A 15,018-nucleotide genomic window follows, 5' to 3' on the forward strand; every position below is an offset into this window, starting at 1 on the left:
GGAAAGCAAAGAAATGTTTTAGACTTGTACTCTACGCGCTTCTCCAATACGAATGGTACCCTGACTTTGAAGCAAATCAGTTCACGCGGGAGAACAGGTATGGAGTCTTATTCATCTACCCCAACTGTCAACCGTAACCACAATTGCTACAGTTTGCCTTTCTACAATTTTTTATTTATTTTTACTTTTAATATTTATTAATTATGAAGAAAATGCAGCTTGACCTACCTACGCTCTCTCTTCATTTACACGTGTCAACATTCTATTCCTAGACCAACCGTCAAGTCAGCTACTTTCTTTCTTTGATGGTTAGTTTCCTGATTCCCTCTTCTTCCACTTTCCCCTTGCGTAATGCACACGATCACTACCTTTTGTTCAACTGCCTTTTCTTTTAATTTTTTTTTAATTTCCATATCAATTCTCCTTAGGAAGTCTACTTATTTTGTAAATTAAAAAAAATAAAGTTTATAAAAATAACAAGGAGAATCTTTTGTTAAGTTATACGAGATAAATATCCTGTAAGTAAAGACATATAGCTTTTAAGTTTTAACTAATGAATACAACATTTTCTTTCTAAATTGTTATATAACGTTAAAAATTGTCTGCTACTTATCTACTATCACAAGAATAGGCAAGTTACTTTAACAAAGAGAATAGGCAAGTAAAGCATTAAAAATGGGATATCTGGCAATTATACATCATTATTAGAGATTGGACGCGTTTAGTAGTGCCTCTCGGAATTCAAAATCACTTTTTTAATTATCGAAACTGATAATGGTGTTTGGTAAAGATCATAAAAAATAATTTTTAAAAAATTCTTGAATAATCTATAGTCAAAATCAGAAGTAGCTTAAGACAATTTTAGATTTTAAATTGTGCAGAAATCAGGATAGTAAAATTAATGATTATTAATAAAGTTATATTAAATAATTAATAATTAATTATATTATATATTAATTCATAATTAATAAATAGATAGTAATGATTTAATTATTAATTGAATATTAATTTAAGATCGGAAGTTAGTAAACAAAAAATAAATAGTAATTACTCAATTAATAATTAATATTAAATTATAATAATTAATATTTAATATATTAATCAATAATAATAATTATTAATTAATCATTATAAAAAGAATAATTATCAAATAATAAATTATTAAATAAACATTAGTAATTAATTAACTAATTATTTAATTATGTAACTAAAATTAATAATTTAAGTAATAAGAATATTAATAAATTATGTTTGTACTAATTATTTTTCTTAATATACTAATTAATTACTTATAATCTAATAAATATGAGTAAATTACTTATAATTAATTTCTAATGACTATTTTTAATTGTTTAGCATATTAATTAATTATATGTATAATTTAATTACTAATTTACTCATTAATAATAATTTATCTATTATTAATATATTAATTTAATATTATTAATTACGGTCATCTTAACTATCTATAATAATTAAATATCATAATTTACCAAATAATATTACACTACTTTTAAAACTAGTAACACTTAGAGCACGTTTGGTTGATAAATTCAGAATCATGCTTTAGAACCATTCTCAATTTACGTGTGTTTTTTATGAGAAAAAATACTGTAGTGAACCATGAACCATAATCGAATCATGATACGAATTCTTGAACCAAACACACCTTTATATAATTATAGTTTACCAAATACTCAATTAATTTTTGTAACAACTATTTTTTGGGAGAAAGAGGAAAATAGGCCAAGACTTGAAATGAATTAAAATTAATAGGCCAATAGTTTACATAAGTTAATAAATAGTCCAAATTATTATTTTTGTCCATAACTTGTATAGTTATGAACCATAACTTGACAAGTTATTGTCTATAAATCACAATTTTTATCCATAACTTGTTTGGCTATGAACCTTAACTTGACAAATTTGTCCATAACTTATCTGATTATGAACCATAACTTAACAAATTATGACCTATTAATTTCTATAACTAAAAATTAACATATATACTTCTTCAAGCTTTTTATATTGACATATTTTCTACTATTTTCGCTATTTTTTTTTTATCTAACATAATTAAAAATAATTTTTTTAAAATTTACTGTACTACTAAATAGGCCATTGTCAACTTTCCAGATACGCAAAGGGATACAAATGTAATTTGACAATTAAAAAACGCGTGGGCAGAGAAAAACCGCGTTAAGGCTGATAATGATACTATATCTCGCTATTATATATATCTGTATATAAAAAAAGATGTTGCAGGCGGTTCAGTCTAAAGTCTCTTTCTCTCAATAGCTAATCTGAAGGAAACACCAAAAGAAAAAGAAAAAGAAGTTGTAGTAATGGCTAAGAACTCGCTAGGATCGATGGAGGAGGTGCAAAAGATATTCAACAAGTTCGACAAGAACCGCGACGGAAAGATCTCCCGGTCGGAGCTGAGGGACGTCCTCGGCGCTCTCGGCTCCAAAACCTCCGACGACGAAGTGAAGCGAGTGATGGCTGAGATTGACGCCGACGGAGACGGCTACATTGATTTCGACGAGTTCGTGAAGTTCCACAGCGGAGGATCTGAGAACGACGGGGCCGCCAACGAGAAGGAGCTCCGCGACGCCTTCGATCTGTACGACCTCGACAAGAACGGCGTCATCTCCTCCCGCGAGCTACACTCCGTTCTCAGGAGCCTCGGGGAGAAGTGTTCGCTCAGTGACTGCTCTCGCATGATCAGATCCGTCGATGCCGATGGCGACGGCAGCGTCAATTTCGAGGAGTTCAAGAAGATGATGACCCGCGCCTCTTGATAATATCATCCACTGCTCAAATATATTCTCTATCAATTACTCGAACAAAATCAACCGCACCGTACGGTAGGAAATTGATAAGGATTAGCTTAGCTAGGTTTAATTTTTCATTTAATACTCCTCCTGCTAACCGCTGCTGTAGATAATAATATATTATTACTGCTTATCTTTTCAGATCCGTTTGTTTGGTAATTAATTGGCGATATTATCATTCCCAGTAGCAAATTAAAACGAAACCAAAAAAAAAAAGTTGTGGAATTAGGCTTAGGTTTGGTTCTTAAATCTTAATCATAATGATTTTCCTTATGGCTACGTCTCGTTTAAATTCCGCTCACTATTATTATTATTATTATTATTTTTTAAAGTCTTTTCGGTGCTTATTAATTAATTTGCTAATTGCTCCTTTCTAATTAATTTCCTAATCGTATGGTCATTATGCGTTTGCAATTGGAGTGGTGGAAAAAAGCAAACACGTTAGTGGAATTAGCCAATTAGCTTATTATAAGCCTATGAATGTGAATCATGTGACATATTATTGTCCGACTCCGTGTGGACTGGACTACAAGTTTTGTGGTGCACGCCGTTCCATGCCCATCTAATCTAATTAATGGTTTGACATTTGTTTGTTTGAATTGAATTGAGCTGAATTAATTAAATAATTTGTTTTTAAGGAAGAAATTTAGAAAGAATTTTAATGGTCCAGTAAAATATGTATTCAGCTTAGTCTGTATAGGACCCAAAAGTTACTGCCTTACGCAAGGAACATAAATAGGAAGAATATGAGCATGCTTTGCTTTGCTGACTTCAACACGGACATAATAATAATAATAATAATAATAATAATAATAATAATAATATTGTCTAAATTCCCTCATGAGGAAAGTGACAAAGTGTTATGTGACCCTACCATTATTACTATTATTATTACTGTTACAAGTCACCAATTACAATTAGGACCGGTGATACACGCTTTGCTTAAGAACCCCGTTTACTTTGCAAATTGTTTGAATTATGTGAGTTTGAATCTATATATGAGTTTTGCTGATTTGAATTAGTATTTAGTGACATTATTAGAATTATAGATTTTTACAAAATATAAGTGAAAATAGTTCTTGTGAATCTTTGCGTTGAGTTTTAAACGGTAAATAGATTATAACCTTAAGAACTTTGTGAAGAGAAAGGGTAAAATTGAGTTCAACCTTCAAAGAACCCTAAACCTAAATTCAAGTTCAAAATGTAATGCAACTAAATAAGAATTTGAACTCAAAAGCTGGTTTCAAACCCATCTAAACCCTCCAAACAAACCGGCACGAAAGTAATAACTTAACATATGTATGTAGGTAAAGGTAACAACTCATCGCATACATAGTATGGGATTATTCTTTAAAGAAATATATATTACTGAAATTTATTCTTGGAATTGTACTGAAATCCACCAAAGAAAAATAATTCCATGGAAGTGAAGCTAAAAAGTATATTGTTTTGATGAGCCTGCGTAGTAGTATTGGGTAGTTGGTCAGCCAAGCGAAAAATGAGGCTCTTAGAGGAATTATGTAATTACTTTTTGTAAATTTCTATGGTAGGAACTTTTTTCTTATCCTACCAAATTTATGTGAATTCTCAAATATTAAACTGTAAAAAAAAATTAATTCAACGATTAAAATAACAATTTTTACTAATTTTGGTAGGGTAAAAAACAGTTTATGCCGTACAAAATTCCCCCCCCCCCCTTTTTTTTTTTTTTCCTTATTGCTAAAGATATCTCTGATCTAAAGTGTGATGCTTGTTATAACAAAGGTTGAGCTAAAGAACATTCTTTTAGTATTAATTACACATAGTGGCATTCAATTTACATATATCACATGATGCTAATAATGGTAACTGGTAATCTAAGGTTTGGTTCTCCCTGGGATTGTGTGTTTTGGTTCGAATTGAGATTGGAATCGGTATTTAGATACGCAAATAAATTATAATTTAAATTGAGAATAAAATTTAAAATGTGTTTGGATAAAGTGTTGAAAACTGTCATTATAGTTTTATAACAAATCTTATAAAACCTTATTGTAAATGGCATTAAAAAATATGCAATATGGATGGGTCTCTTCATGATGAACACATTGAAAAAAAAAATCATTTCAATCGGAATTGAAACGAAGAAGTTATGACATTTTTAAGCAAGTTGAGGAAAGACAAAAAGTAAAATCCGAATTGTTATCACTATAGAAAACAATTCAGATTGTGTGAATTAAATGGGGTTAATTCTAAAATTAGTTGCTATTTGGTATAAGGATTTTGATTCCGGGTTCAAACCAATATTTGTTTACAAAAAGTAAAAAGTGGTTCTGATTTCACTCATTTAGAATCAGTGTTTGATTTAAATGATTCTGATTCAAAATTTAAGTCCTGATGTGATGTTTTAAACCATGAATCACCCATAATTCTAAAATCACACACCCCTTAATTTTGGGTGGTTTAAACCCATGATTATGATTCTGATTTTAGAACCATTATTTGGACCTAAATAATAAATCATGGTTCTAATTTTAAAATCAAAACTAGAATCATCCTAATTTAAACTCTCATACCAAATGAACCCTTAAAGATTTGAGCTATGGTTTGAATTGTTAAAACAAACAATACATAGATCTATTTCCAACCACAGCCAACGTTTCAGACGACACCCCTAGCCCTACCTCTACCCAAGGTTCCGCAGTCGTCCGCAATCTTAACTCTTATTTCGTCATATGACTTCTTTTAAGAAGAGTTGTAACTACCAAGCGTATATATTAATAATTTAATTAGATATAAAATATACATTCCTTTTATTAATTATAGGATCATAAATAAATTACTGATGGATAAACATGTAATTAGAGATCAAATGGGAAAATTATAACCTAGCCCTAGTTTTGAATAATATAGTAAATGGTAAAATAACTTTCTGACAAAATTAAAATTGATATAAAATATTTGAAGGTTGTTTTTAAAAAATGGCAAGTTGAAATATCAACTGATCAGTTGTTTTCTCATTAACAAGCGTATGCATCCAATTGAAAAGTATGTTGAACTTGAGGGTTGTCACCTCATCAAATTGAAAAGTGTGTTGTCTCAACTCTGTTAAATGCTACTTTATATGTCAACCAACTCCTGAAATAGCTCGCAACTTCAAACACGGTTGAGATTTTTCTATATTGTAAGACAAATTATAGCATATATATGAGCAATAATTGAAAATGATAAAAAAAGAAAAAACTAAAAGACTTTAAATACAAACAAATTCAATTAAAAAAAAATAGAAACTGAATTAAGAAGACATCACACAGAATCTAGACACTGGAGAGAAATCTTTCGTTTCTTCTTTTAATCTTCATCAAATTTCCAAAATCTGAACTTGGATCCCAAATTTCATGACATTAATTCAAGACCAAACCAACGGAAACAACCATTTCTTCGGGATTGTTTGGTTGGGGGATTCGTATCCCGATTCAAATTATGGTTCATAGTTGGATATAGTGTTTTCTCTTATAAAAAATACACATAAATAAAAAATAGTTCTAATTTTATGATTTTAATTCATGAACTAAACATTTCTAAATGATCATGCGTGCTCCTTCCTCTTCCTGTAATTATTGATTTACGTTTTTTTTTTTTTTTTTTTTTGTTTTTTTTTTTTTTTTTTTTTTTTTTTTTTTTTTGGTGTGTGTGTGTACAGGTTCTGTTGCTGCACCAGCTTTTCAATATGAATTCAGACATTAATGAATTTGAGCAAGAGTACCTATTCTGAAGATTTTCAAAGTACTGGATGCCAGTGGAGTGGAGGAGTTGTTTACCAGAAGAATAATTTCCTTTTAGATACATTCCTTGTCTAACATTTGCAATGCAATCGTTGTAAAGTTATTTATGCTATGAAAATTAGTTATTACTATTTTTATTTATTTTTCAATTTATGCTTCTTCTTAATTCCAATTAAGCTTCAAATTTACACAAATGAGGATTAAATGAATAAATAAAGGAGAAACTAAAATGAAACAAAATAAACTAAAATGAAACTAAACTAAAAATCAAATAAAAAATAAAAATGATGGAGAACAAAGCCAGTCTAAGGTAGTGCTGGAACTTCAGGTGAAGGGCATGCCCGATACTTGAATTTTTTCAAGTTCAGTGAGTAGGATCCTTTGTCCGCCCGACCAGTCTCTTAAATCGGGCTCGGGTTCGGGTAGCCTGAAGAAGAAAAACGGAACGTGCTCGCCGCCTGTTGAAACTCCCTGCCTGATGTCCACCGTTATGCCCACCCGGGTGCCTAAATCAACGGCTAGTTTTTTGACAATTGCTACCTGACCGGACCGCCGCTCGAATACCCGACTTTAACGGCTAGATTTTTGATCGACCCGAACTACCCAACTACAACGACTCAATTTTGGGCCATTGCCCGAGATGCCCAACCAGCCGCTCGAAGCCTGACCTGCTGAAGACAAAAAAATAGCCGTTGGAGGTCAAATTTTGGGGAAAAATGATTTTTTTAACCAAAAAATTTCTCTATAAATACCCCCTCCTCCAAACATTTTCTTCACAACATTTTGAGATTTGGTTGTTCTATTTGTGCTCATGTGAGTGACGGTAAACTTGAGTGAAGGACAAAAGCATTCCTAAGATTTGAGTTTGGGGTGAGCGGCTATTGGTTGTGGTTTGTTGAGCCAAAGTCACCAAGTTTGGTAATTCACAGAGTTGATGATTTTGCCATCCTATTTGAAGATAGAGAGTTAATAGTTGCAGATAAAGATCCTAATATTCGTGAACATGTGGAGCTTGATAATCTGGTTTGTATTGAATTAATTGTGACAAGTTCGGTGATCAAGTTGGTTGTTGTTTAAAAGTTTAGGCGTCGCTTAGACTTATTTGGTGTTGTAAATTAGAATTAGCCCTATGGGGTTTTGGAGGAGATGACGAAGGAATTTCATTATTTAGGCTTGGCTTAATTTTCACCGAGGTGTAAATTGTTAGGTTCGTGGCTTTAATTAAGCCCATGAAGCTTTGTTTTTGTTATTGGGCCCAAGGCCTATGTCTCTCATTAAGAGCTTGCCGACTAAGGTTTTTAGAAAGTATATATATATATATATATAAGTTTAAAATAATTAATTAATTTGTGAAGAGTTTAACCCCATATATATATATATATATATATATATATATAGCCGCAAGAGTGACAGAGCCGTGCATGAGGAGAGCAGCACGTTTGGTTATTCCCATTGATACACAATTGTCTCTCTTTTATTTATTTTGAGTGGGATTTAGTTAGAGAATTTAATTCTTTGATATTTGATATTTTTGTTTTTAGGTTGAGAGATTTTAGGTGTATTCAGAATTTGGGTGGTGAGAAATATTTGACAAGTTTTTATAATTTCTTTTGGTTATAGTAGAATTTTTTCGTCGTTTCTGTTCGTGAACGTAGGTTAAAAACCGAACCACGTTAAATTCTTTTGTCTCTTGAATTTTCTTTTATTCATATTTTATTTTAAATCTGTTTAATTTAACGTTTGACACAACAAATTTAAATATTTGTAAAAAAAAATATTATAATAAAAAAACTTAAATAATTGTGACTTAAGTTGTGAAATGAACAAGAGCTTAATTCTTCTAAAAGTAATAACATTGTCAATTGCCTCCCCAACTTGCTTTGAACTGAACTTAAAAGCCTAGATCCTCGATAAGTAATCTTCCAATTAAATTTTTGTTGTTATTCGCTCAATTACATATCCACAAAAAGAACAGTACTGTATCATTTTTACTTTTTATTTTTTTTAGCATTGGTGGCTGATGTTGGAGACAAATTGGTGTTGCTTCGTATGATATAAAGCAATTTAAAAAATTTAAGGGCCCGTTCACTTCGTTGATTTAAGTTTGTAATTTGAGTTGAAATGTGATTTTGTATGAGATTTTTTTACTGTAATAAAAAAGTTAAATGTGACTGTTTATGAGAGCTTTTTACTGTAGTAAAACTCGAATTATAAACTCGAATTGGCGAAATGAACGGGGCCAACTTCGAAGTAGTTTTTTCATTATTCAAAAATATATATTTTTCTTTTTAGTACTTTTTAGCGGTTTATTTTTTTATTTTATAATATGATTGTAATTCGTGACCCCGAGAGTTATATACAAGACTGTTAAGGGTGTTTTTTTGGTGGACGACGATTTTTTATTTTATCTTTTTTCATGGGTAATTAGCACGGTCGTTAATTGGGAGAGCATTTGGCCCCAAAAAAAGGAAAAAAATATAAGAAATGGGAAATATAATAACCCAAATTAGAGATATAAGAAACGAATTATAACTCAAGGTTTTACTATAATATTTTCTTTTTAAGGGGAAGTTTGGTTGAATGATTTAAACCACGATTTGAATCATGGTTCACAGTTCGCTACAGTATTTTCTCTCATAAAAAATACATGTAAATAGAAAATAGTTCTAATCACATGATTCTAATTCATGAACCAAACGTCTCCTAAGAGTATGCTTGGTAGGAAGGAGAAATAGAGGGAGATGAATGGAGGGATAAGTCCAATATCTTGTTTAGTTGGAGAGAGAGGAAAAGAGAGAGGAAAGATGGAGGGGTATGCTCTCCCTCATGGCCCATCAAATTGGATCATTCTATTGATGAAAAGATTCGGGAGAAAGAGGAAAATAGGCCAAGACTTGAGATAAATTAAAATTAATAGCCCAATAGTTTACATAAGTTAATAAATAGGCCAAATTACTGTTTTCGTGCATAACTTGTCTGGTTATGAACCATAACTTGATAAGTTATTGTCCATAATTGTCCATAACTTGTCTGGTTATGAATCATAACTTGACAAGTTTGTCCATAACTTATCTGGTTATGAACCATAACTTGACAAGTTATGGCCTATTAATTTATATAACTAAAAATTAACCTATATACTTTCTTAAGCTTTTCATATTGGCCTATTTTCTACTATTTCCCAAAAGATTCAAACAATCCATCAACTTTTACTTTAAAAGACTATTTTACTCCCTGATTAAATTATTAATAAAAAGTTTAAATGGACAATATAGTCATTTAATAAAGAATTATCATTTATCCTTTCAACTCCTCCTCCATCTTACCGAACAACATGAAGGGTTGTTACAATTCTCTCCATCCTTCGTGCTCTCTGTTTATCACACTCTCTTAATTTTTTCTACTCTTCATCCCTCTAACTAAATATAGCTTAAAATTTTAAGGTGACGTTTGGTTTAGTGGAATGGATTGAGAATAGAAATAGGAATAAGAATATAATAGAATAAGAATAAGAATATGTCAAATGATTTATTCAAATTTCATTGTTTAGTTGAGCATTAGATCGAAATTAAAATCACAATTATTATGTTCGGTTAGTCATTAGAATAGAATAGTATAAGTTTTTACTAAAATACTCCATCTTATTCATCAACAATGTTTTAAAATTAAATTAAATATTTTTCAATTTATTTTTTTCTCTTGATGTTTAAGGGGAATATTTTATTTGATATTTTATACTTTATTTGATATATATATATATATATATATAGAAAAACAAAAATATTAATTTAAAAGCGCGTTAGTCAAACAATTTAGCGTTAATAAAAAATAAACCGAACACAAACAGTTTAGCTATATATATATATATATATATAGAACAACAAGGAAATAAAGCAAAAATATTATAACGTTGGGGTGCTGAAAAGAGTAAAAGTAAATTTATAGCATTGGGAGGGAGAATTTAATTAATATAAGTTTTGAAATAGAATGATGATTCAAGTGGTTTAGTTTAGGAATTGTAATTCAACTATTGGATGGAATAATAATTCCATAAGAATAGTCCTTATTAAGTCTTTGTCCAACCATACATGAGAACCATTTGAATGATAAGCTTCTTATGTTTGCTGTTTGAGGTTTGGGATTCGGGATACGTGGTTCGGAATTTACGGTTCGGAGTTTTACAACTTCAAAGAATCAACATGAAATTATAAAAAATAGAAGATATTGTATGTGAGAACTTTTTACTGTAGTAAAAAAGTTAGATGTAATTGTTTGTGAGAACTTTTTACTGTAATAAAACTCAAATTCTAAATTCGAATCAGCGAAACGAACGAGGCATAAATTTATATTTTAATATAATATAAGATACTAAAATAAAACTTTCCCCTAAAAATATATCTTTCCCACGTGGTTTTAACTAGTTGAATAACAAGATACATATAGAAAGAAGAAAAAAATCTAATCAAAAAGCAAAAAAGTTGATCTGTTAGCCTGTAGAGGGGTGGCAACTTTGTAATTATGTATTATAGATATATAGTAATCTTTACATTGAAATTCTTTAAAAGAATCCATTGATAAGACTTCTGTTTTTAGCTGTTTAATTAATTTTTTAATAATTAAATTTATAATAAGAATAATTTTATGTATCACGTAATAAATTTTTAATATAAATTTATGTAAATATAATTGTTAAAAATTTAATTTAATAATTAAAAATAAAAATTTTATTAATAAGCTTTTTAAGAATCTCACGGTAAAAAAAACTCCAAATTTGAGGGATACTGTTAATAATTTATTATAGCGTCCGAATAAGAGCATGAAGCGGAAGATGTATTTATTTACGTCTTATTTATTTTACCGATTCGAATTTAGAATTTAAATTTTACTATAGTAAAAAGCTCTCAGTAACAATCATATCTAACTTTTTTACTATAATAAAAAATTCTCATATATAAACTCGAATTAAAAACTTAAATTAGTGAACTAAAAATTTATATTTCTTATTTTCATTTGTCTCATTCTGTCTGTCTTGTTTTCATGTCAAAATCAAATCACATGTCTTGTCTCCCTTTTTAATTAATTTTTTTTCTCTGATCACGCAGCTTTATTTTTCGTCCGTTCCTAATCAGAACTTCAATCACAACTGTCAAGTAAGCCCCAATTTCCTCTATCCATTTTTTTTCTTTCAAATTTGAAAGCAATTTTTTCTCTCCATTTGTGGCAGCAATTTCTCTCTCAAATCTCACTCCGAAATCAATTTCGCTCTCCGTCTCCGTCTCTCTTTCTGTATATGAGCTTCTCATCGTCGTTGATTGATGATTGTTGGCTCCGCGGCTGACGATCTGAAGATCTAATTAATATCTCCACTCCTCCGTTTCAGACTTGAACAGTCCTCCAAATCGCATTGATGTTTTGTGTTTTAAGCATTTTATTAGTAATACTAATAGAATATTAGTTAAGCAAAACCAAAGTATGCATGCTTGTTTATTTCTATTGAATAACAATTCTTCGTTTTGTTTGAAGCTGTTGCCAGCCAGAAAGTGGAAATGGTGTTTAAATGGGCTCTCAATGTAACTGTTCAATAATCTGGTTGGACTTGCGTGGAATAAATAAAGTGGGGTATAATTTTGGCCCACATTTTTAGGGTTTTAGGGTTTTAAGGTTTAAGATTTAAAAGTTTTGGGTTTAGGATTTAATGACTAAGGTTTAGAATTTAAGATTTAACGTTTAGGATTTAGGGTTTAGGAGTTTAGAGTTTTAGGGTTTTACAGTTTAAGTTTTTAGGGTTTAGGATTTTAATGTTTTAGAATTTTAGGGTTTAGGGTTTTAAGGTTTTAGGGTTTTAAGGGTTTAGGGTTTAGGGTTTAGATTTAGAGTTTTAGGGTTACGGTTTTGGGTTTTGGGTTTTGGGTTTTAGGTTTTAGGTTGTGGGTTGTGACGACCTTCCTAGGTGGCTGTTACTGTAATTGAAAATCAACTTGTAACTGAAAATTAACTTGTACTTATTGAAATTTCATAAAATTTGAGGAATTTTTTTTTTTTAAAAGTGTTATAGTAGACATATGGTTTAGGGTTTAGGGTTTAGAATTTATGGTTTAGAGTTTAGAGTTGCGATGACCCTCTTAGGTGACCGTCACTGTAACTGAAAATTAAGTTGTACTTACTGGAATTTCTTAAAATTTACGGAATATTTTTGTTAAAGTCTTATAGTAGACATAAGTTACGAATTGCTTTCTTGTTTAAAATATTTAAACCTTGACATATCTGTTTCTCAAAGCATATAGATATATCTATATGTATATACTTAATCTTTAACTCTTGCTTACTTACAACCATAATTCACAAAACCATTTAACATATAGTTTCAGAATCATAATTAGCAAAACTATTTATAACGTAAAACTAATTGCGAAAATAATTACGAGCGGTATCCATTCTCCGATCTCTACATCGTTTGTCTATTCGTCATCAGTCCATCAAGTATTATGTGTAGGTTGCTTACCTACAGTATAAATATTCTATGATGAGCTTTCGCTCAGCAAGTAGGAACAATCTCTCGCAAAATAATTGTAAGTTCACATGAATAAATATACATGAGCCAGTTATGCTTAATTATGATCATGTCTTATTAAATTCTTATTATATGATCTTATCTTACTTACTTATGGGCCCGAGTGCTCGTACCACTTGCGCGCAATTATCGGGATGTGAGGGTTTGCAAGGTCCCCAACGACACTGTGATTATAACTGAACTGAATGCCTCCCTCTCAAAGGACTTTATTATATTTTTTTTCTTCTCCCTTGCGGAGCCTGAGTTACCTCCCTTTCAGAGACTAGTACGACACTCAACTGAGATTATTCTTATAAGTTTCTCTTGACTTATTAAGGTGCATGCAGTATGACATGGCATCACATACAATACATAAAGCATAAATATGCATATATAACATGTGTAACTTTTTCTTTAAAATCTATTCATACTGTAGGCGAGATTCTTACTTACTAGATTTACAGAGCCAGAATCCATTTTTCGCCAAACAGCCTATTCTCTTACTTGCTTACTTCTGAAAGTGAACACCCATTGATAGTGTGAGATTATTTGTCGTTTGCTATTCTATTTTAGCAGCTTATGAAAGAAATCTAACCCTTTACTTAAGACATGTATTCCTTTCCTTTACTGAAGGATAATTTACTATAATGATCAATTTATTAAATCCTCAAAATCTTATTTTCCTTAATTGCCCTTAATATCCACTTGCCTAGATTGAAAATCAATTACCCAATCTAGTAACTTATTCTCTAAAATTTACCTTATTGGACTTGTTATGATGTTAAGGCCCAATTCGGCCTAGAAACTTAAAAACGGTCTTCTAACTCTTAGAACGTTGAAATTTAAACTTAAGTGGGGTCTCTTGAATTAATGCGGGCGTTGAACCCACATCTAATCTTTGTAATTCTAAGGACCTAACCCTTTTGGATAGTAATTTTCCATTCGGATGTTCTTGCTCGAAAACTGTTAAGTTTTTGCTCAAAAACTGTTAAGTTTTTTAAAAGAAACCATTTTTCTTGAAAACTACATGGTAGGCTACATTAATCCTTGGTCTAATAGCAAAGGAAAATCGACCATTTAATATAACATAATATAGCAAGTAGAAACATCATACTAGACATCTAAGGGCTAGGTGAATTGAAGTTTGGTGGAGGCTGGTAGGCTAGTAGAGGCTGGTGGTATGGGTTAAAGGGCTAACTATAGGGGTTTGATGGCTGCTAGAAGGACTGTGGCTGCTGGGTGTATAGTTTTGGTCCGGGAGAGAAGTTATGAGGCGGCTGGCTCTATGGATTAGGCACCTGATAGGGATAGGGGGTTTTGGGCACATCAACAAAGTCGTTTAAAAAAACTCTCCTAACGGGTTCATCCAGTTTATGCCAGGCTGCCTGTCACGTGGGAGACGCGATTATTTTTTCAAACGCATGGGCGTACGTACGCGGGTCAACTCCCATTTCCTTGTGTGACGCTATAATCATATCCATTTCATTTGGTCCATTGACAGTGTTGTTACTCGGCAGGCTTGAACGAATGTTCTCTCGTAAATCGTCGCGCATATCCCTAACGAAATCAAGCAACTCCTCCTATGAACTGTCATTGAATTTGCGTGCCCTTGTCTGTTTCTTTCTTATCACCCGTGATGATGAGGCGATATTGGATGTTGTCCGCCTTCCAAAACTTTCCACGCAGTTACGAAGCTCAGTAGGCATCTATCATCATCACTGTTTTGGGAAGGAGCATTCTGGTGAGGTTGTGGTTGTTCATCCCCAGCAGTAACATCAGCCGTTGAGTGATATGCGGCTGAACCGGACGCCATAACTCTTGAAGGGAAAACGGCCGCCAAGTACGTCTCATTATGCTTCAAACCGTGTGTGAA

The 15,018-nt window shown here is 31.3% G+C and overlaps 1 protein-coding gene across 1 annotated transcript; it reads left to right on the forward strand.

Annotated features, from left to right (window-relative positions):
• The first annotated feature begins 2,267 nt into the window (after positions 1–2,267).
• Positions 2,268–3,107, forward strand: LOC21409855 (probable calcium-binding protein CML23). The gene has a single exon (XM_010110731.2). The coding sequence runs from the start codon at positions 2,346–2,348 to the stop codon at positions 2,799–2,801; it is 456 nt and encodes a 151-aa protein (XP_010109033.1). The 5' UTR covers positions 2,268–2,345; the 3' UTR covers positions 2,802–3,107.
• The last annotated feature ends 11,911 nt before the right edge of the window (positions 3,108–15,018 follow it).

The sequence above is a fragment of the Morus notabilis genome, unplaced genomic scaffold (genome assembly GCF_000414095.1).
Source record: "Morus notabilis unplaced genomic scaffold, ASM41409v2 Scaffold518, whole genome shotgun sequence".
NCBI classification, from domain to species: domain Eukaryota; kingdom Viridiplantae; phylum Streptophyta; class Magnoliopsida; order Rosales; family Moraceae; genus Morus; species Morus notabilis.

Excerpts from the sequence above, each read along its gene's own strand:
- LOC21409855 (XM_010110731.2), top strand. The coding sequence starts at position 2,346 with ATGGCTAAGAACTCGCTAGGATCGATGGAGGAGGTGCAAAAGATATTC.